This window comes from Leptonotus elevatus, chromosome 13, assembly GCF_054856555.1.
Source record: "Leptonotus elevatus isolate MCC_2025b chromosome 13, RoL_Lele_1.0, whole genome shotgun sequence".
Taxonomy (NCBI): Eukaryota; Metazoa; Chordata; class Actinopteri; order Syngnathiformes; family Syngnathidae; genus Leptonotus; species Leptonotus elevatus.
In genome coordinates this window covers 7,077,339-7,089,882 of record NC_141251.1, presented here as the reverse complement: position 1 = coordinate 7,089,882, position 12,544 = coordinate 7,077,339, and the positions used below count along the sequence as shown (strand labels likewise).

At 40.3% G+C, this 12,544-nt stretch overlaps 1 protein-coding gene across 5 annotated transcripts in view; it reads left to right on the top strand.

Annotated features, from left to right (window-relative positions):
- The window catches only part of zswim8 (zinc finger, SWIM-type containing 8), a 28,432-nt gene extending 18,409 nt beyond the window's left edge, over positions 1-10,023 (top strand). For 2 of the 5 annotated variants that reach the window (XM_086093332.1, XM_086093328.1), the window contains 9 exons: positions 131-420; positions 1,305-1,528; positions 1,761-1,793; positions 2,791-3,282; positions 4,017-4,206; positions 4,294-4,458; positions 5,148-5,267; positions 6,241-6,419; positions 8,325-10,023. In XM_086093332.1, coding sequence (XP_085949458.1) covers positions 131-420; positions 1,305-1,528; positions 1,761-1,793; positions 2,791-3,282; positions 4,017-4,206; positions 4,294-4,458; positions 5,148-5,267; positions 6,241-6,419; positions 8,325-8,528 — 1,897 coding nt within the window. In that variant the 3' untranslated portion in view covers positions 8,529-10,023. The remainder of the gene's footprint in view (positions 1-130; positions 421-1,304; positions 1,529-1,760; positions 1,794-2,790; positions 3,283-4,016; positions 4,207-4,293; positions 4,459-5,147; positions 5,268-6,240; positions 6,420-8,324) is intronic. The other 3 variants (XM_086093329.1, XM_086093331.1, XM_086093330.1) reach the window with 3 other exon arrangements.
- Positions 10,024-12,544: the final 2,521 nt, after the last annotated feature.

Here is a 12,544-nt window from a genome sequence, read left to right as displayed (position 1 = left end):
GCATTATTGAGTGTGCGTGCGTGTGTGTGTGTGTGTGTGCGTGTGTGTGTGTGTAACCTGTGTATTATTTAATACACAGGTTATATGTGTTAAAATGAGATGACTATTTAATGTTGTGCTCTGTGTCTAGGTACAAAGGGCGTCGTCCGGAGTGTCATGTGCCTCATGTGCCCAACCAGCCATCGGAGGCTGCAGCTCACTTTTACTTTGAGTTAGCCAAAACAGTACTCATCAAAGCTGGAGGAAACTCATCTACCTCAATTTTCACCCAGCCTTCTGTTAGTGGAGCTCACCAGGGACCTCACAGAAACCTCCATCTGTGTGCCTTTGAGATCGGCCTGTATGCTCTTGGGCTCCACAACTTTGTCTCTCCCAACTGGCTGTCCAGAACCTACTCATCACATGTGTCCTGGATAACTGGTGTGTGTTACTGCATTGTGTGTATGTATGAGTTGAGTGAGTTTTCTGTACTATGTATACACAGTACCAGTACACCTTTTTTTTTTTTTTTTGGGGGGGGGGGGTATTGCTGTAATTGACCTTACCGTAAACCACGCCCACATGACCTAGTAAACCAATCAAGACACAAGACTTCATGTCTGCAAAAATCAATACAAATGGTTAAAAGCTTGTGTAAGAGAGATAACCGTTATCCCGGTCAACCGGTTTATTCCCTTCCCTAAACCCTCAAACAACTACAGAAAATGTTGCCACTAGATCACACTTTGTGGAAGACCACACGACCAGTTGAATCTCTCCAATATTACCAGAAAAGTGTCTGGACTAAGATAATGTTCTCCATTGTTGTTTTTAGCCAAAGGCTAACGATAGCTCCGGGTAGCTAACCTTCCACGCGTTTGTCGATTTACTATTTACTATTAATGCCAACAAAACAATGAAACTATGAGGTCATATAAATTCATTCTTACCCTGCTTGACAGGAACAATGTCCAAAAACTTGCTGACAATCGGTCGAAGTGAGTGAGGCGACAGTGATGTGTATTTCCTTTGTTTTGGGGCAAAATTGCATGGTGAGGGAGTGAAGATACCCTTCAACTAAAAAATGTAAAGCCCTTTCCGCTTGCTTCGAAGAGAAATATCGGCGTCCTGAAAATACCTGACCGAGAAATCACAAGGAAGATCTGACAATTTTGCCATTACTGTGGATGCTTATCTTGACCAGTAAATGTCGGAGGGCGCTTTAGTGGGCGGGCGGGGAGGGGCGTGCCACGGTAAGGTCAATTTAACTGTCCTAGTGTATGAGGTTATCATTTGCTCTTCACACTCATGCCATACCCTTTCAGGTCAAGCAATGGAGATCGGCAGTGCTGCTCTCAACATTTTGATGGAGTGTTGGGATGGTCACCTCACACCTCCAGAAGTAGCATCACTGGCTGACCGCGCATCACGGGCTCGGGATCTCAACATGGTCCGTGCAGCTGCAGAACTGGCTCTGAGCTGCCTGCCTCATGCACATGCTCTGAATCCGAATGAGATCCAGAGAGCCTTGGTGCAGTGCAAAGAACAGGTGCTCTAATGTTTGCTTTAACTGTTATTGTTGTTCTCAGTTGACTGCCGTTTTGAATGTTGGCTGTGCTAGTTTGGTGTATTTGTAAAATTCAAAATGATCCTATGCGGGCCGAGTAAAATAAGAGAAACGTACCATATCAAGATTCACAACGTGGATATTATGGTGGATGTGATAGACGGGGAAAAAGGGAGGCTGTATTACTTCACCCACTCGATTTTTTTTCTTATAGTGCCCAATGGAAACGCGGAGAAGAGCAAGCATGGTAATTGTGCAACATAGACTTACATTATAGCAAGCATTAGCAGGTCAGTGAGTTAGCCATTCTCGTTTTAGCAAGGCTAGTTGGTCTGGCTTGAAGAGAAAAAATGGACTAAAGTTTGTAAGGCTATTAGGTTTTGTATTAATCCCACCAACATTTACCACATTGTTGTTCCAACCTGGTTTGCAATTGACCAGTGAAGTTGTCTCTGAGGGGAAAGTAGAAGCCCAATGGTTCTCTCTGCTGCGTTCACCACACGTTGTAGGACCTTCCTGTCCTCTGCTGTGAAGCAGGAAGCTTTCATTGTTGACCTGTAGAAGTTACAAACATGCAACAGCCTTCTTTAACCCTCTGGAGAAAAAAAAGTCACTTTTGGGACTTACCGTCTGAGAGGAGTCATGAACGGACCAGGTATAGCCGAGATGTGCACTCCCTTATTGTTGGAAAGCGTGGAATGCTTAGACTTTACTGATATCCTGAATTATGCAATTTGTTCATTGCGTATATGTCAGGGTTTTAAGGAGACACGTTTATTACTGTCTAATGCTACTAACGCGTTGTCATCAGCAAACTTGTGATAGTGTTGGTGGTTTAAGCGGAGGTAGTAGAAAAAGTGGATTTCAGACTTCTGTGTTTTTGTCTTCAGGATGAGAGTGGAAGGTTCATTATATCCCACTCTGACATGGAGGGGTTTGCATCGTAAACTGTCAAGAGTTCAAGTTCAGTTTAGTTTATTACAAGTTCGCAGATATATAAGATGTCAGAAGTTTTTTTTTTTCCAATATATTTTTGAACAGTGAATATGATTTGAACCTAATTTCAGTAGAGGTGTGATTGTTTTGCAGGATCTTTAATATGCAATTGTGTCTCTTATTACACACAGCATCAAAACAAAATGTTTCTCATGCTTCTTTTCTTTTCTTATAAAAATGTCTTTTGAGCAAATCAAAGCAGTTTATCTTCTTTGTTTTTGTCTCTTTTTTATTTTTTTTTAATTCAGGACAACATGATGCTAGAAAAAGCCTGTATGGCAGTTGAAGAAGCAGCTAAAGGTGGAGGTGTTTATCCCGAGGTGTTGTTTGAGGTCGCTCATCAGTGGCACTGGCTGTATGAGCATTCAATCACAGGAGGCTTAAGCCAGCAAAGAGACACTTCAGGGCGGTGTGGCTCCAAAGGATGTTTAAGTAGAAGGACCCTAGAGACCAGCTGTGGCGTTTTCGAGAGTGGAATCAATGTGGATTCGGCTGGGGTGGCGGTCACAGGTTCGGTCACAGCAGCAGCTATTTTACCTGTTATCTCTGTGGGCTCGAACGTATATCAGTCCCACGGCATGTCAGGGCAGGTTATGGCACATGCTGCCCATGGCCTTCACCACTATGCCACCATCCAGACTCATCTGCCCACAGTTTGTACCCCTCAGTACTTGGGCCATCCTCTGCAGCACGCACACAGACCTGCTGTTTTTCCTGTGTCCGGAGGTGCATACCCACAGGTGAGATATATTTGAGATTTTTTTTTTTTTTTTTTTTTGTAGGTGATACAGTACAGTAATTACTCTTCTTATGCCACTGGTTCTCTTAACTCATTTACTCCTAAAAACGTATACATTTGTTCTATTTTTAAATATTACCATGCTCCCAAAGACATTTATACATTTTTTATTGTATTTTTTAAAAAGTTTTTTTTTATGCTAGAGCATAGGCTTTGATGCAGCCTCTGAACTGAAAAGAATGCTTGAAGCAATGGTAGATATTACAAAAACGGCCAGCAGGTGGCAGCAGAGTATAAGAGATCAACCAGGGCCATGTTGAAAAAAGCTGTTTCCCCCACTGTTTTCAACAGGTTTTTGAATAATGAAGAAACTATATCTAGCTATAATCTAATGCTAATTGCTGCAAAACGGAAACCGATACAAATATGCTTTTGTTCCTGATGAAAGAAGAAACTCTAATCTTTCTTTTGGTGGATTCCATGTTTTCATAGCAATAGAACACAATATTCCGTGGGACATTTAAAATCACTCAAAATCCAGTGAAACAGCCGAGAACGAAGGAGGTCGCTTCAGTGAAAATGGCTGCGAGTGAATGAGTTACAAACTGAAGTGATTTATTTTTTCAAAAACTTTCATTTTAAAGGATATACTTTAGATATGAAAGATAGCTAAGCAAATTTCTTATCGGTGCATATTTCATTTCTTAGTGCAGTGTGTTTTTGTCTTACCCTCAGGGTATGCACCCAGCCTTTATTGGTGCCCAGTACCCCTTTTCAGTGGCTACTGGTCCCTCGCCCTCCATGACAGCGACTGCTGTGACCTTCCCAGCAATCCCTGTGCCATCCATGACGCAGATTGCCTATCCCTATCATTCTGAGACCACTCTACCAATTAACACTACTGTAGCAGGTCAGGACTGCCTGGGTGTGTGTTTTTTTGTATTTCATGTACACGTTTAAGACAAGTTGCTGTTTTTAACCACATCTATACTGCATCTGTCATATTTTGTAGTTGCCGGTATCCATGCTGGCTCCACTTTACAGACCATTCAGGGTTCCTCTCTTTCCTCCCAACCGAGCGCTTTGGCCAGCACTTCCTACCCAGTAGAGGAGGAACAGCAACACCAGCCAATCAGCCCACAGGGCATGCACTATCTCCATTCTTCTTATAGAGTTGGTGAGAATTGTTTTAGCTTCTTCAAACATTGGGTCTCATTCAATAGCAAATGCGGAGGAATTTGGGCATATATGCAAAATCACCGTCGGATTCATGACGTGCGTACCAGCTGGCTTTGTTCGCATGACTGCATATGTTGATGAATCAGAAGTCATTCTAAATAAGAGAGCGCATGGCTTGTATCGGAAAGCTTGCAGAAACAACTGAAAACATAATTATGTTAAGCATTTATAATTAACACATTCAAACCCCAAAACGTATAAATATGTTTTTTAATACTTTATCCTGCACTCCCAAAAATGGATTTATACTTTTCTTGTTCTTTTATGCTAGAGCATACAGAAGGCTTTGATACAGTTTCTGAAATGAAGAGGTTGCTTAAAGCACTGTTATTTATTATAAAAAATGACCAGCAGGTGGCAGCAGAGTACAAGAGAACAGCCAGGGCCATGTTGCAAAAAGCTGTTTCCCCCATTATTTTAAACAGATTTGTGAATAATGATGAAACTTTGCTATATTCTAATGCTAATTGCTGCAAAACGGAAACAAATAGCTGTATACGCACGTTTAAGTGAATGAGGCCCGATTTAAAAAATAAAAAAATAAAATAAAAAAATAAAAATATTAAATTAGTTCTGATATTAAAATACTGTTATAATAATTGTCATCCTTAAACCTCCTTTGCTCAGGTATGCTAGCGTTGGAGATGCTGGGAAGGAGAGCTCATAATGATCACCCAAACAACTTTTCCCGAAGCCCACCCTACACAGAAGACGTCAAATGGCTTCTGGGACTTGCTTCAAGGCTGGGTGAGCTCATCAATACTGACGTTTTTGTTGCGGTGAAATGTATAATGTTTGTATAATGTATATTTTGTCTGCAGCATACTAACTCATTTGCTCTCAAAAACGCATAAATATGTTCTATTTTAAATATTACCATGCTCCCAAAGACTTATTTATAAGTTTATGTTTATGATAGAGCATGCAGAAGGCTTTGATGCAGCCTCTGAACTGAAGAGAATGCATGAAGCAGTGGTAGTTATTACAAAAACGGCTAGCAGGTGGCAGCAGAGTATAAGAAATCAACCAGGGCCATGTTGCAAAAAGCGGTTTCCCCCCATTGTTTTAAACAGATTTGTGGATAATGATGCAAAATGGAAACAGATACAGTTGAGTTTTTTTCAAATCTAATCTCTAATCTTTCTTTTTGTAGGTTCCATGTTTTTATAGCAATAGAACACAATGTTGTGTGGGCCTTGCAAAATCAGTCAAAATCCACACGTTAAATGTGAGCACTTAGACTTAAGGAAAATTTAGAGTCTTCATTGTGGCGTGTTTTTGGAATGTGGAATATTAGAGTTTGACAGTATGTTAACCATGAGCAAAAATATCACGGTATTAAAATTACAGCAAATAGGCAAATAAACAGCTTCTTTTTTTTTTTCAATCAACACACATTTGATTTTTAAACAAAATATGAAACATTAAGAAACATGCACCATGCCAAGTTTAAATAAATATATGTAGACATTCTTAAGAAGTCACATTGTCCCATCAATGGTGAGCTATTTTTAGAACAGACACATGTTTTTCTTGGGGCCAAGCTTGTTGTTCGATAGTTATAGGCAGTTTTATGTATAAGTTTTTTTAGAGTACTATTTTCTGGGGAACAATGGATTATAGTGGGCATACAGTGATTGTCATCACTGCCGCCACCTTCAATTGTTCCGTTTTGATAATACTCTTTTTTTCACCTTTTGTCTTAATTGTGTTTCCTCAGGGGTCAACTACGTGTACCAATTCTGTGTGGGAGCGGCGAAAGGTGTGCTGAGTCCATTTGTTCTACAGGAGATCACCATGGAGGCTCTTCAGAGGTTGAATCCTGCACATATTCATGCCCACCTCCGAACACCTGCGTTCCACCAGCTTGTTCAGCGCTGCCAACAGTCCTACCTGCAGGTATGACACATTCATAGCAAAATTTCCATCTGCAGGAGTTGCTCAGTTTGGCAAAATGTATTTGCCATATCAATATAGAGTCAGCATTGAAATACACTTAAATAATTGGCCACATGTATTGAGGTTCACTCGCCTGACTTCTGTGACAGACTAATTTTTTAGTAAGACTTAATATGAGGAAATGCGGATTAAATGACGTCATGATGGTATATTAATGCCTGATGTGTTTTATGGAAGCACCTGACTTGTCAATTCGGGCTAAATCTTAAGTACTTTGTACTCCCAAAATCGCTTGCTTCTAGAGCACGGAAAGGGCGGAGTTTTAGACTCGCATGGCTACTTTGCATATTGCCATCTTGTTTAGGGGCCTGTTAACTCTTTGACTGCCAAACATTATCCAAAAAGCCATCCCAACAATGCAAGGCAAACAGAATATTGTGTGTTTTGACCATATATACATGGTGGGTACCAAATAAAAAAATCGCTTTCCATTCTTTCATTAGAAGAAAAGGTATGTTACCTTATTCCGTTCTTTAGTAATCATCATTTGAAAATACCGGTAGGTAATTTGAGTGACATTGAGCGAAAATTAAAAAGGAGAAAACAAGCTTTTTGTGAAGATACATTTTCTGCACAACAGTGACTTTGACACTAATATTTTTTGTTTAGTGATGCTCTGTGAATTAGATTTAATGTGACAAAGGCTTTGATCATTCACGTCACATCCTTGAAAACGTTCTATTTCATCAGATTTGTCATGTGTCATTGTAATTCCATACACCGGGAGCCCATTGAAAAGAGATACAATGCTGCCATCTGCTGGCCATAGTTAGTGGCTGTTTTGGGATTTTACAACCCCAATGACAAGGCAGTGCTGCACAAGACGTTGCACTGCTCATTGACAAGTCAAACGCTTCCATTTCGGAACTCCGCTTCCACTTTTGCAACCTGGCAATAGGGAGTTCTACACAATATCAATCTGGGACTGCTCCACGGTTAATTTCTCGGGAAAGGCGGAACGTTCTGTACAATACTTCGAGCTGATTGGACGATGCGGCATTGTGCACGTTTGTTTTGATCAATCACGGCCACGGATGAAAATGTCGCCTTCGTTCTCACCGAAAGGAAAAAACATGAACATCTTTACCAGCAAAAAATGCACCAAGCGCCTCTCGCTGTTCAACATTCAACAAGGAAACGGTGAGTAATTCTGCGACAACAAAATTAATTGCAGCGATCATTCGTCCATGTTACGTTTGTTTGTTTCCTGGTTTTGTCACTGCTGCATAATCACGGCCCAAACACGATGGCGCTTTGTGATTGGTCCGAACCACTCGGTGGAAATCAACGGGCTCGGTACAAGATGTATTCTCCGGAAGTTTGGGAACTCACAAATAGCGCGAGAATTCATCTTGCACAGCAAAGTTATCACTTTTGTCCCATTCGCCTTTCAAATGACCTTTTTATCTTAGTTTAGTTAGGTTGCATACTTTCTTTGCATCTTCTAATTTGCATTTTATTTGCGTTTGATTGATAGGTTTGGCCGTGACTGATACTTTATGTATGAGATCACTAAATCAATCTGTTGTCTTGAAACTCCATCCCTTTTGAATTATGTGTGTTTTTGAGTGGATTATTCATTCCCTTACCAAATCTCCGTAATCATAGTAGCAACTTCACATTATGAACATTTGATAAAGGATTTGTATCGTTTATTTTGCTCCTACAACCAAGCAAAGGCAACGCGGTGCCCCTAGAGGTAGCTGCGGGAATTACAACTACCCACAGCAGCGCCGTAACTTATTCGCCCGCCACTCCGGCGACCCGATAATCGCTACAACTCTTAATTGTTTGATTCCGTGCAATCGTCCAAGACAAATCCCCCTTTGTCCTCTTTCTTTGCAGTATATCCACCACAGGCTCATCCACTTAACACCTGCTGACTATGATGACTTTGTCAACATCATCCGCAGCGCCAGAGCTGCTTTCTGTCTCACACCGGTGGGTGTTATGCAGTTAAACGATGTACTTCAGAACCTGAAGAGAGGCAAACAGACTAAGGAGCTGTGGCAACGCATTTCCCTGGAGATGGCAACATTTTCGCCCTGAATATATGGATCTGGAGGAATCCATGGAGCATTACTACTGCCAGCCACATTCCCACTCTTTTTTTTTTTTTGTCTGAAATATTGCTTCCATCCCTCCAACAATGTAGACTGAGCAAACACAGCACACCACTACCAGTTCCTGTTTTCTGTGACTGTAGTTGAGTCTTAATATTGTATTTGTTTCCCATTTCTCTTGAAAAAACTTTGATGAACTCATTCATTCACTGCCGTTGACGGCTATAGACGTCAAAAATTCATTTGAACTTTTTCTATTAGTTTAACATCTTTTTCCACTTTTGTTAACAAGAGTGAAAACCTAGATTTTTTTTTATTGTACGTTTAGAACAGATATAACATTTGTGACTAATCATGAGTAACTTAACTAGTGAAGTCATGAGATTAATTAAGATGAAAAAAAAGAATTACCTGACGCCCCTAATTTTTAATAATCTTTTTTTAAAGGCGTCGTAATTAATTTTAATCGCCTGACGCGACTTAAAGATGACTAAAAATTCAGGGCGTCAGGCGATTACATTTTTTAATCGTAATTAATCGCATGACTTCACGAGTTAACTCACAATTAATCACAAATGTTATATCTGTTCCAAATGTACAATAAAAAAATTAGGTTTTCATACTCTTGTTAAAAGTAGAAAAAAAAATTCAACTAATAGAAATAGTTCAAATTAAGTTTTTGACGTCTATAGCCGTCAATGGCAGTGAATGAGTTAAGAAGGAGCTGGGTCTAATTATGCCACTTTTCCACTTGACCGGTTCCACACCGACTCAGCCTTGGTTGGAGGCCGTCTGGTGTCATATATGGTGCCGTTTGGGAAAAGTGGCTTTATAGTTGTTTATTGTTGTTGTCAAGAAAAGTAGTGGGTCCGCCCTGTTTTGCATTGGATTGCTGTCCCAACAAAAAGCGTGTAAGAATCTCTTAATCTCGTCCCATGGGCTCACCACGTGCGGGGGAGGTGTCCTTTGAACTGGGCCGCCGCCAAAGGGAACATGGCGATCCCATCCCCGGCTACAGAAGTTAGCCCTGAGGGCACGGAAAGGAGCCCGAGCTGGGTGTGTGAGGCAGAGAAGTCAGGGGTCCGCAACCCACGGCGCCAGAGTCGCAAATGGCTCTTTGATGCTTCCGCTGCGTCTCACTGCGACTATGGGAAATAAATAATGAATCAATTGTTTTTATTTTAGTGAGCTCGTTTCCAGTGTTGGTAATAACGGCGTTGAAACTAGCAGTGTTAGTTACAGGAGTAATCTAATTATTTCCCCCCCCCTATTTGAAACAACGTTATCGTTACTGTGCGTTAAATGTGTTGCGTTACAATTGATTTAATTGTTTCAAGGCTCCAAATTAGCTTACAGTAGGTTGCACAGTTGTGTGCGCTTTTCCGGAAAGCTTGCTCCAAGGCCACTTAAGAAAATGTCATTCGCACACAGTTAGATGCACACTTGTTGCACCTCTTCACAATAAAGGTGTCTTGACAGTTGGAATGTGTACTGACTTTTATTTTTGGAGGTGCCACCGGAAGTGTGTCACAACGCGTCTTCCTTCCCAATAAACATGTTAGCATTTTAGCGAGAGTCCGCGCCCCTCGCCCGGAACTGACAAGACTGACATTGGTGAAAATAACAGCCAAAAAACGGCCGCCAGGAGGAGCCATTCGCTGACAATTATGTTCCACCAAGAATTAGGACGGGACGTTGCGGCTTCACAATCACCATGACGGCTATAAATAAAAGATAAGTCACAGTGACAACAATTTTCTTTGTCTGTGCTAGGACTGTCCACAAATGACGTATGGGTGACATATGTGCCACAAATCATCGTTTATCTTGTATGTCACTGTTTATTTCATTCAGATTCTTTATTGTGGGAATGCTGAAGCAGTATTGTGATTTTGATTCTCCTCACTTTTTTGATTTGTAACAACTCCCACGTAATACTTCCGATTTACAGCGTTCGAATTTCAACTTGCTTCAAATATGCACGCCTCCTTGGGTATATATTTGTCTGATTCCACATTAATGACAGTATTCGCACAATTTAACGTTAAATGTCACCTTTTTTACATTCATTTTTAACGAGACTGACATTGAACTTTTTCTAAGTCCCGCTTTTCACACCCACTTCCATACATACAGCTTATCATCGTTACCAGTTGTCTGATACTGCTCGCTGGCGCCGTTGGTAAAGTGCGTTGTCCAGTAAGCAGGAGATGGTTTAAATCCCGCCTCAGACTGCTGCAAATATTTCCATGGTTGTTATGCTAAGTGACGTACATGTATTATGAAATGACGTATCATATCATTCTCATTTGTCAAAATAATTCAATATTTTGATTAAAAAGAAATAAAAATAGATTTACAGTTATAGTAAGTATGTCAAAACTTTTAAAATATGCATCATTTGTTAACTTAAGGAAAAATATATATTTTACACGTCCATGTTAAAATTCTAATGTGTTCTTGAGCGCCAAATGTTTGCCAGATCGTTGGGTTATTTTTTTTTTTTTAGGAAAGACACCTGAGCAGTTTTTTTAAATGCCAAAGACAAATTTATTGTTACATTTGATCGCTTTTGTCAACACAGCACAGCCAAAACCACCAAATTAAGACCACAGCCAAAATCATGGCAATTCACCAAGTTTTTGATTCATTACTATTCATCCCATTGTGTTTCGAGACACTTCTTGGGTCAACAGTGTTAAGCATACAGATAACTGTTGTCATGAGCGGAATCTTTGGAAGAGTAATCTTCTTGGGAAGAGTAATCTTCTTGGGAAGAGGAACTTTCTTTGGAAGAGGAACTTTCTTTGGAAGAGGAACTTTCTTTTGAAGAAGAACTTTCTTTGGAAGAGCATTTTTTCTTGTGAGAGTGTTTTTTACCGGAAGAGGAATCTTCTTGGGAAGAGGAACTTTCTTGAGAAGAGGAACTTTCTTTGGAAGAGGAACTTTCTTTGGAAGAGGAATCTTCTTGGGAAGAGGAACTTTCTTTGGAAGAGGAACTTTCTTTGGAAGAGGATTTTTTTTCGCAAGAGCATTTTTTCTTGTGAGAGTGTTTTTTACTGTGAGAGGATTTTATCTCCGGAAAAGGAATCTTCTTTGGAAGAGGAATCTTCTTGGGAAGAGGAACTTTCTTTGGAAGAGGAATCTTCTTGGGAAGAGGAACTTTCTTTGGAAGAGGAACTTTCTTTGGAAGAGGATTTTTTTTCGCAAGAGCATTTTTTCTTGTGAGAGTGTTTTTGACCGGAAGAGGAATCTTCTTGGAAAGAGGAATCTTCTTGGGAAGAGGAACTTTCTTTGGAAGAGGAACTTTCTTTTGAAGAGGAACTTTCTTTGGAAGAGGATTTTTTTTCGCAAGAGCATTTTTTCTTGTGAGAGTGTTTTTTACTGTGAGAGGATTTTATCTCCGGAAAAGGAATCTTCTTTGGAAAAGGAATCTTCTTTGGAAGAGGAATCTTCTTGGGAAGAGGAACTTTCTTTTGAAGAGGAACTTTCTTTGGAAGAGGAATCTTCTTGGGAAGAGGAACTTTCTTTTGAAGAGGAACTTTCTTTTGAAGAGGAACTTTCTTTGGAAGAGGAATCTTCTTGGGAAGAGGAACTTTCTTTGGAAGAGGAATCTTCTTGGGAAGAGGAACTTTCTTAGGAAGAGGAACTTTCTTTGGAAGAGGAATCTTCTTGGGAAGAGGAACTTTCTTTGGAAGAGTAATCTTCTTGGGAAGAGGAACTTTCTTTGGAAGAGAAACTTTCTTTGGAAGAGGAACTTTCTTTGGAAGAGGATTTTTTTTCGCAAGAGCATTTTTTCTTGTGAGAGTGTTTTTTACCGGAAGAGGAATCTTCTTGGGAAGAGGAACTTTCTTTTGAAGAGGAACTTTCTTTGGAAGAGGAACTTTCTTTGGAAGAGGAATCTTCTTGGGAAGAGGAACTTTCTTTGGAAGAGGAACTTTCTTTTGAAGAGGAACTTTCTTTGGAAGAGGATTTTTTTTCACAAGAGCATTTTTTTTTGTG